Source organism: Geotrypetes seraphini, chromosome 16, assembly GCF_902459505.1.
Source record: "Geotrypetes seraphini chromosome 16, aGeoSer1.1, whole genome shotgun sequence".
Lineage (NCBI taxonomy): Eukaryota > Metazoa > Chordata > Amphibia > Gymnophiona > Dermophiidae > Geotrypetes > Geotrypetes seraphini.
The window spans coordinates 20695051-20705549 of record NC_047099.1 but is presented as its reverse complement, the minus strand read 5'-3'; the positions used below and the strand labels follow the sequence as shown (position 1 = coordinate 20705549).

General features: G+C 46.1%; 1 protein-coding gene across 2 annotated transcripts in view; it reads left to right on the top strand.

Moving 5' to 3' along the window:
- The first annotated feature begins 1803 nt into the window (after positions 1 to 1803).
- The window catches only part of LOC117350884 (paired immunoglobulin-like type 2 receptor alpha), a 29891-nt gene continuing 21195 nt past the window's right edge, over positions 1804 to 10499 (top strand). For both annotated transcript variants that reach the window (XM_033925581.1, XM_033925580.1), the window contains exon 1: positions 1804 to 1936. In XM_033925581.1, the coding sequence (XP_033781472.1) occupies positions 1894 to 1936 (43 nt within the window). In that variant the 5' untranslated portion in view covers positions 1804 to 1893. The remainder of the gene's footprint in view (positions 1937 to 10499) is intronic.

Genomic DNA, 10499 nt, shown 5'->3' with positions numbered 1-10499 from the left:
TATCTGATTGAACGCTTTTCTAAATTACAAAGTGTTGTACAAAAGATAAAAATATGATTTTAGAGAAATCACTTATACATAATACATTAATCAGACCTTCATGGGTAATTGCTTTTTAAAACCACGGGAAACAATAGTTAAGAGGGGAGGAAATACAATTTTTAAAGAAAAAGTACATAAAAAGGGAAGTACATAAGGAGGGTAGGAAGAAGAGGATTGCTGGCAGAAGTGGGGGTCGAATAAGAGAGCTATTAGAAATCTTGATTTGGAGATGGCTGAAATCGTAAGGTGTTACCTCTTGAATGGACATTGTATTTTCAGTTAAAGGCTTCTTTAAAAAGAAGGCACTTTAAGCTACTCTTAAATTTCTGCAAATCTTGTTTGAGTCTTAGATATAAAGGAAGAGAATTCCAAGTCATTGGAGCAGTTACAGAAAAAATAGAAGCACGGCGTGTTCCGATAATTTTCAAGGAAGGAACGTTAAGGGTAAACTGTGAAGATGATCTAAGAACTCTCGATGAGCTATGTGGAATCAAAAGCCTATCTATAAATGCCTGTTATATGATAGTTCAGTTTGAAGTGGTTTACATTCAGGTACTCTGAGGGCTCCTTTTACTAAGGTGCATTTTTAGCACACGCAGGATATTACCGCGTAATACGTGGCTAGAACTAACGCCAGCTCAATGCTGGCATTAAGGTCTAGTGTGCGCGGCAAGTGGGGCCCGGGCACTGCACGTGCTCAGAGAAAAAAAAACAAACAACAACTCTCTGAACTATTGGAGAGCTTATCCGCAAATTGGGAGCTGTTGGGACAACACCGTATGTGGCCCCATATGTGGCTGACTCATCCTGCTTGTCCTAGGAGAAAGCTCTATCCTGTTTTTGCCTTTTTTTTTTTTCCTCATGTTTTTCCTCATGTTAGGAGCTATTTCATCCCACTTAACCATTTTTGTTGCTTTATCATTTTTGAGTTGGACAATCCAGAATTGCACAAATACTCAAGGTGCAGTGGTACTAGGATGAGTGATCTGCATGGGGCAAGATTGTAGGAAGATTGCTCCTGCCCCAAAAGACCACTAGACCACCAGGTAAGGTCCAGGATGCCGGGAGGGAGGCGGGGGGGGGGGGGGGTGGGGTGGGGGTCAGAGTCGGCCCAAAAGTTATTCGCAAATTTTCAATATTCGCGGGCTGGCTCTGCCCCTAACCCCTGCAAATATTGAGGGAGGAGTGTATAGCTGCACCTTCTTGTCCAGTTTGTCTGTCTTGGCTAGATTGTAAGCTTTTGAGCAGGGAATGTCTCTTCTGTGTTTTGATGTACAGCGCTGCATATGTCTAGTAGCGCTATTAGAAGTAGTAGAAGCTGTCTGAACGCTCAGTGACATCACAATGCATCCGAGTCATACCCTGAATTCTTGATAACATCATAATGCAGCTATATATTGTTCCCCCACCTGAGAACTGTGTATAGCTGCACCTTCTTGTCCAGTTTGTCTGTCTTGACTAGACTGTAAGCTCTTTTGAGCAGGTACTGTCTCTTCTATGTTTTGATGTACAGCACTGCATGTGAGGTCTCTTGGTATTTCTCGGTATTTTATTTGTAAAATATTAGGGAAGGAAATTACAGCAGGGTGTGATGTCAGCATCATGGGGTGTAGAAGAAGTAAAGAAAAAAAAAATAGCTGAGCAACAGAGAATGGGCTAAAAGGAGTAAAGCAGGAAAAGCCAAGTAAGTGATCAGATTTGCATTGGGTGTGAGATCAGAGAGGGTAATGACACAACGAGTACTCTGACAGAGGGGTAGGAAAGGGATGGTCAGAGGATATCTCCAGGTTGCACTGGGAAGAGGTAGAAAGTGACAAGAGGCCTATCTGTCGATTAGTGCTTCCCAACAGTATGGCTGCACTCCTGGTACTGACGGTAATGCTTCTGTGCTGTGGTAAGTGACAAAGGACTTTTTTCTTCTCAGTCATATGCCAACAGAACATGCAATGAGATACGGGAAGAGTGGATTTGATACGAACAGAGTGTGACAGGGCTGAGGTTTGATAGGGCTGGTGTATAAATGAGATGAGCATGATAGAAATAGTGTGATGCCGAATAGATGGGTGTGACGGGGATACTGTGTGGAAGTGGTACGTGTCATTCCTAAGGCTGTTCAGACATTAGAATTCTTTGAGGTTGTAACTACAGAAAAGGAGCATATGTTTGAACATTAAAAAGCCATTTGATAAAGAAATGCAGGCGAGATTATTTGGGAAACTAACAGGCTATGGGATGGGGACAAAGCACAGCAACTGGCTAAAGGAAAGATGATGGTGAGTCAAACTGGAGGGGTACACAGGAGAGTGCCCCAAGGGATGGTATTAGTCCATGTACTATTAAAACTTATTTACAAATAACCTAGAACAATAGTTCTTAAACCACCCTCGGCTAGTCATGTTTTCAAGATATCCCTAATGAATATGCATATAGGACACACAACATATAAAGTTTCCACTATACCAGGGGTAGGCAATTCCGGTCCTTGAGAGCCGGAGCCAGGCCAGGTTTCAGGATATCCACAATAAATATGCATGAGATTTGTATCTCAAGGAGGCGTACATATTCATTGTGGATATCCTGAAAACCTGACCTGGCTCTGGCTCTCGAGGACTGGAATTGCCTACCCCTGCACTATACCAAAGCTCTACTTCTTACAAAAATCAGAAGAAGCTAATTCATATATGAATTTAATATATAAAGTCTATTTATTAAATATTTCCCCCTACTACCATAAATACTTTTCTATATTTTATAAATATGCTTGTTTCCCCATTCTTACAATCCATAAAACATCCAACATGTCATCGTACAACACTATATTGCTACTTAGAAAACCTGGACTATCAGTCCCTCAGTATTCAACCCTTCAAAGTCCATTCTTTCAAAATGTCATTGAAAATCTCGCGCTGCTTGGACTTAACTCCTGTGTTGATAAAATCAAGTCACTTTAAGTCAGGGATCTCAAAGTCCCTCCTTGAGGACCGCAATCCAGTCAGGTTTTCAGGATTTCCTCAATGAATATGCATTGAAAGCAGTGCATGCACATAGATCTCATGCATATTCATTGAGGAAATCCTGAAAACCCGACTGGATTGCGGCCCTCAAGGAGGGACTTTGAGACCCCTGCTTTAAGTTCATCATCGATGGCAAAATGATATTCAACCAGCCCAAACAATCTTGCATTTCACCATATAGGCATCCTCAGGAGCTGAAACCACTTCAGGTTTTCATACTTCATATATCTGTAATTCTCTATACTTATCATAAGGCAATTGCAACGCAGGCTCAGACATCTCACCTCCCGATCACACAGAAAGAAACATGAGGCAGACTGAGGTGACAGGCATGCAAATCTGCCTCATGCATGTTCATTAGGGATATCTTGAAAACCTGACTGGCTGGGGGGCCCCTAAGACAGGCGGGGCTGGGGGCAGAACAGGGTGGGAAAGAGGCAGAACTGGGTGGGCCTAGGGGGCGGAACAGGGTGGGAAAGAGGCAGAACTGGGTGGGCCTGGGGGTGGAACAGGGTGGGAAAGAGGCAGAACTGGGTGGGCCTGGGGGCAGAACAGGGTGGGAAAGAGGCAGAACTGGGTGGGCCTAGGGGGCGGAACAGGGTGGGACAGAGGCAGAACTGGGTGGGCCTGGGGGGCGGAACAGGGTGGGAAAGAGGCAGAACTGGGTGGGCCTGGGGGTAGAACAGGGTGGGAAAGAGGCAGAACTGGGTGGGCCTAGGGGGGTGGAACAGGGTGGGAAAGAGGCAGAACTGGGTGGGCCTGGGGTCGGAACAGGTTGGGAAAGAGGCAGAACTGGGTGGGCCTGGGGGTAGAACAGGGTGGGAAAGAGGCAGAACTGGGTGGGCCTAGGGGGGTGGAACAGGGTGGGAAAGAGGCAGAACTGGGTGGGCCTGGGGGCGGAACAGGGGGGGGAAGAGGCAGAACTGGGTGGGCCTGGGGGGGCAGAACAGGTTGGGAAAGAAGCAGAACTGGGTGGGCCTGGGTGTGGAACAGGGTGGGAAAGAGGTAGAACTGGGTGGGCCTGGGGGCGGAACAGGGTGGGAAAGAGGCAGAACTGGGTGGGCCTAGGGGGAGGAACAGGGTGGGAAAGAGGCAGAACTGGGTGGGCCTCGGGGTGGAACAGGGTGGGAAAGAGGCAGAACTGGGTGGGCCTGGGGGGGCAGAACAGGTTGGGAAAGAGGCAGAACTGTGTGTGCCTAGGGGGCGGAACAGGTTGGGACAGAGGCAGAACTGGGTGGGCCTGGGGGCGGAACAGGGTGGGAAAGAGGCAGAACTGGGTGGGCCTGGGGGTAGAACAGGGTGGGAAAGAGGCAGAACTGGGTGGGCCTAGGGGGGTGGAACAGGGTGGGAAAGAGGCAGAACTGGGTGGGCCTGGGGGCGGAACAGGGTGGGAAAGAGGCAGAACTGGGTGGGCCTGGGGGGGCGGAACAGGTTGGGAAAGAAGCAGAACTGGGTGGGCCTGGGTGTGGAACAGGGTGGGAAAGAGGCAGAACTGGGTGGGCCTGGGGGCGGAACAGGGTGGGAAAGAGGCAGAACTGGGTGGGCCTAGGGGGAGGAACAGGGTGGGAAAGAGGCAGAACTGGGTGGGCCTCGGGGTGGAACAGGGTGGGAAAGAGGCAGAACTGGGTGGGCCTGGGGGGGCAGAACAGGTTGGGAAAGAGGCAGAACTGTGTGTGCCTAGGGGGCGGAACAGGTTGGGACAGAGGCAGAACTGGGTGGGCCTGGGGGCGGAACAGGGTGGGAAAGAGGCAGAACTGGGTGGGCCTGGGGGTAGAACAGGGTGGGAAAGAGGCAGAACTGGGTGGGCCTAGGGGTAGAACAGGGTGGGAAAGAGGCAGAACAGGGTGGGCCTAGGGGGGGTGGAACAGGGTGGGAAAGAGGCAGAACTGGGTGGGCCTAGGGGGGTGGAACAGGGTGGGAAAGAGGCAGAACTGGGTGGGCCTAGGGGGCGGAACAGGGTGGGAAAGAGGCAGAACTGCACCCAGTTCAAAGCAGCTCCTGATTGGATAGGGCCCGACTTAGTGCAGGAAGAGGCGGTCGGAGCGTACCGCGAGTGATTTCCTGCACTCGCGGCACTCCAGCTGCTCTTTCCTGCCTCTCCCGCTGCCCTCTCCTTGTCGGCAGTTCAAGGTCTGAAAATACTGCAAATGACCGGGACCGCGAACCGCCGACCGCGAACAACCGGGGGAACACTGTATCTTTATTGCTTTTCCAAACTATTAACAGTGCATTTACAATTTTACATACATATAATAAATCCAGAAAAAAACACTTTCAACTTTCAATAAACCATAAGCAATCATTTTTACCCCACCCTTCCTCCCATCCAAATATCAACTGTAGATTCCACCAAAATCCTCCCCCCAGGAAATTTCTGTAAAAATGGGAGGGAGGGAGGGGGATTCTTTGATTTTTTTTTACATTTGGATACTTTTTCATATCTTCAATTACGATTTTATGTATCTTCACTAAATTCTAAACTTTTAGGTTCTTGTGATTTGGCAACCTTTTTTTAAATACATTAACACCTACTGCACGAAGTTGTGTTTTAATGAGTAAATCATAAATTTATTTCTTTTTTTTATATGCAGTCTTGAGAAGGGGAATGGGTAAGGGGGGGGGGAGTTTGGGAGAGGGTAATAGTTGAATAATCTTTCTTTTGTTATAATTCTATTTTGAAACAAAGTTTATCCCATTGATTTATGAATTGTTTAATTTTGTATTTGTACTCGTATGCTGTGCATGCTTGTGGTTATTCCTACCTAATAAAAATAATTTAAAATAAATAAAATCACACTTCTCCAGAATAGGTTCAAGGCAATTTACAGGAGAAGAGGCCCATGCAACAACATAGACGAAAGTTAGATCAAATAGAAAGAGAAGGTAGAACTGTCATAAAAGGAGAAAGTTACACAACCCCCCCCCCCCAAAAAAAAAACCCCCAAACATTGTGCAAGAGGGTTACATTGTTGCGAGAAGGGAAGTAGTGACAATACATTGAGGAAGAGGCCTATGCAACAACACAGGAAAAAGTTACTTCAAATAGAAGTAGGGGAGGAAGAACTACAATATGGAGAAGTCTCAGAGTATTACAGAGGGAGGCTACATCGTTGCAAGAGGGGAGGCAGTAGCATAGCATAGCTTTAGGTCACCTCTAGAGTACCGTGCTGATTTCTGTAGGCCAGACCTTTGTAAAAAGAGCATACGAATAGCCTTACTGGGTCAGGCCAATGGTCCATCAAGCCCAATAGCCCGTTCACACGGTGGCCAATCCAGATCACTAGTACCCGGCCAAAACCCAAGGTATAGGAATATTCCATGCTACCAATACCAGGGCAAGCAGTGGCTTCCCCCATGTCTTTCTCAATAACAGACTATGAACTTTTCCTCCAGGAACTTGTCCAAATTTTTCTTAAAACCAGCTAAGCTATTCACTCTTACCATATCTTCTGACAACGCGTTCCAGAGCTTAACTATTCTCTGTGTGAGAAAAAAAAAAAAATCCTCCTATTGGCTTTAAAAGTATTTCCCTGTAACTTCATCGAGTGTCCCTCCGGTCTTTGTCATTTTTGACGGAGTGAAAAATCGATCCACTTGCACCTGTTCTACTCCACTCAGTATTTTATAGACTTCAGTCCTATCTCCCCTCAGCCGTCTCTTTTCTGAGCTGAAGAGCCCTAACCGTTTTAGTCTTTCCTTATACGAGAGGAGTTCCATTCCCTTTATCATCCTGGCCGCTCTTTCAACCTTTTCTAGCGTTGCTATATCTTTCTTGAGATAAGGAGACCAGAATTGAACGCAATACTCCAGATGAGGTCGCACCATGGAGCGATACAGGGGCATTATTTAGACTAGAAGGAAAGTGTTTCTGAGAAGAGGTAACAAAGAGATACATGGCCTCAAGTTCAAACCCTTAGTTTAGCATCTCCCCTTCCCTTTCCTTCCCTCCCCCCAGATGGCTGCATATCCTTTTTGATTCCCTACCCTCTCCTCCCCATTTAGCATCTCGCCTCCCCCCAGATGCCAGCGTACACTTTTCTACTCCTTAACTTCTCCTCATTTAGCAACAAAGCTGGTGAAAGGTATGGAGAACCTGGATTACGAGGAAAGACTTAAGAGACTGGGGTTGTTCTCCCTTGAGAAAAGGAGACTACGAGGGGATATGATTGAGACATTCAAAATACTGAAAGGAATCGACAAAATAGAGCAGGAAAAAACGTTATTTACAATGTCCAATGTGGTACGGACAAGAGGACATGGGCTGAAGCTAAGGGGGGACAAGTTCAAGACAAATATCAGGAAGTTCTGCTTTACGCAACGAGTGGTGGACACATGGAATGCTCTCCCAGAAGAGGTAATTGCGGAATCCACCATTCTAGGATTTAAGGGTAAGTTAGATGTACATCTCCTTATGAGTGGCATGAAGTGACATGGGTAGGGGTAGGCTAGATGCACTTCTCTTTACGAGAAGCTTGGAGCGATATGGGGACCAAAACTATGCCAGGGTACGCCTGGCGGGGCCTCTGCGTGTGCGGATCGCCGGACTTGATGGACCTAAGGTCTGTTCCGGAGATGGCGCTTCTTATGTTCTTATGTTATCTCTTACAATCCATAGGCCCTTTATACACAGGCTTATTGCTGAGTTCAGCTGTCTCTCACCAATAGAGAAAGAGAGTGGGATGTAGCAGTGCACGAGCATAGATCTGTATTTAAAGGTCCCATATCTACTTGTGACTTGGGTCAGGGAATAGGCAGGGCAGAAATTCACGCACAAGCTGAGCCCTTTTACAAAATTGCCGTTTACATGTGAATGTTGTTTCCTTGTGTAAACGCTGGAATTTTCACGTGGAAATTGCACAGAAGGCTTCCATAATAACTCCCATTCTGCGGTGAAAAGGAATCTCAAGGATGAGAGGACCTGATCTCAATTTGAAGGGAGGAAAGTTTGGAGAAAAAGAAAGAAAACTGGGTCATAAATATCTGGAATAACTGAATGGTTTTCTTAAGGGAGTTTGGAGGCCAGCAGGACCAGGGGTACGCCACTGGATGGGGCCACCACAGAGCCTTGTAAAGTATTCATTATTAGCCAGATTTGTTCATAATGAGCTTCTACAGTAGTACTTCCTGCTGCCACAGCTGAGCCCCCTGCTGAAAAAAGTATACAGGGAGAAGACAAATAGGTAACTTTTTAAAGGTACATTTCATCACAGGTTCTTGTCTATGGGCCTGTTTTACAAAGCTGCGCAGGAACGGCCCCGAAGCCCATAGAGATGTAAAGGGCTTCGGGGCCGTTGCCGCAGGGCAGCCACTAGCGTGGCTTTGTAAAACAGGCCCTATGTGTCTGCCTCCTTCCATAGTCCAGGTAATATTATTTATTTATTTCTAAAATTTATAACCTACCTATTAAACTAGGCAGGTTACAAAGCATTTACCTTAAATAAAAACCATATGCATAAACTATATACATAAAAACTGTCAGGCAAGATTTGCCTCTTTGCGGATGATACCCAAATCTGCAATAGAGTAGACACCCCGGATGGCGTAAATGACATGAAGAAAGACCTGGCGAAGCTTGAAGAACTGTCCGAAATCTGGCAGCTAAAATTTAATGCTAAGAAATGCAATGTCATGCATTTGGGCTACAAACACCCACAGGAACGGTACGGTTTAGGGGTGAAGAGCTTATGTGCATGACGGAAGAGCGGGACTTGGGCGGGATTGTATGTGATGATCTTAAGGTGGCCAAACAGGTTGAAAAGGTGACGGCGAAAGCTAGAAGGATGCTATGTTGCATAGGGAGAGGTATGGCCTGTAGGAAAAAGGAGGTATTGATGCCCCTGTATAAGACTTTGGTGAGACCTCATTTAGAATATTGTGTACAATTCTGGAGGCTGCACCTTCAAAAAGATATAAAAAGGATGGAGTGGGTCCAGAGGAAGGCTACTAAAATGGTATGTGGTCTTCATGATAAGGCGTATGGGGACAGACTTAAAATCTCAGTCTGTATACTTTGGAGGAAAGGCAGGAGAGGGGAGATATGATAGAGATCTTTAAATACATACGTAATGTAAATACGCAGGAGTCGAGTCTCTTTCATTTGAAAGGAAACTCTGCAATGGGAGGGCATAGGATGAAGTTAAGAGGTGATAGGCTCTCGAGTAATCAAAGGAAATACTCTTTTTACAGAAAGGGTGTGTGGAACAGTCTTCTGGAGATAGAGACTGTGTTTGAATTCAAGAAAGTGTGGGATAGGCACATGGGATCTCTCGGAGAGAGAAAGAGATAACGGTTACTGCGGATGGGCAGACTGGATGGGCCATTTGGGCTTTATCTGCCATCATGTTACAGTGTTTCAATAACCAAAAAGTTCTATGACATCACAATGCAGCTGTAAAGAGCCTTAGCCAATAGGGAGAGGAGATGCAAATGTTAAGAGCTTTAGCCAATAGGGAGAGGAAGAGATAATGGTTCATGTGGATGGGCAGACTAGATGGGCCATTGGCCTTTATCTGCCATCATGTTTCTATGTTAAATGCATAAAAATATTATAGCAGATAATCATAACCCACAATATGCCTTAACAAATTTCTTGTTAAAACCGCCTAAATCTTGAAGTAGACACAGTCTTACTGGCAGTTTATTTGATTTACTAGGACCGGAGTATGACAATGTTGTTTTGGTTGTAAAAACAGAACTTAATAGACTCCTCAGAAGTACAATTAGTTCTCATGTCATAGCCGATCTTAAAGCACAATTAGGGAAGTGATTATGTTGTAGCACTTTCACAGAGTACGCAGGAGCAATGTTGTGAAAAACCAGTACCAACAATTAAAAACGCTCTATAAGATACTGGTAACTGGTAATGCGATGGGCGCGATAACTGGCAGTGCCAGACAGACATGCGGAATGGCGGGGAGGTCAGGAAACACAATTGGATGAGTGAAAGAGGGGACTCATGGTGGCAGAATGGAAGGACCAGCAGGCAGATGGGGAGGACAGGCTTCGGCACATAAAGAGTGGAGGAGCAATGGCTGGAAGTGGCAGGAGTACTGTCGTAGTGTGGTGAGAAGGACAGGCCCTCCTTCCTGAAAACTGAAGGCCCTGCAGGTGTGAACAGGTGTTAAGAAGTCTGGCAGGGGATGCACTAGAAAGGAAGAGTAAAAGGGAGATTGGCAGGAGGAGGAGAAAAAGGGATGGAGAGAAAATGGAAACAGGGAGTGCCCGCCAACCATCCTTCAAAATACACATTCATACCGTGTTTCCTCAAAAATAAGACAGTGTCTTATATTAATATTTGGTCCCAAAAAGGCACTAGGGCTTATTTTGGGGGATGTCTTATTTTTTTTTTATGTGCAAAGATCATCTCTCCCTCTCCTCCACCCCAGTTCTTCTGTCACATTGCAGAGGATAGTTTACCTTAATAATCTGTCCCCCTTCCGCATT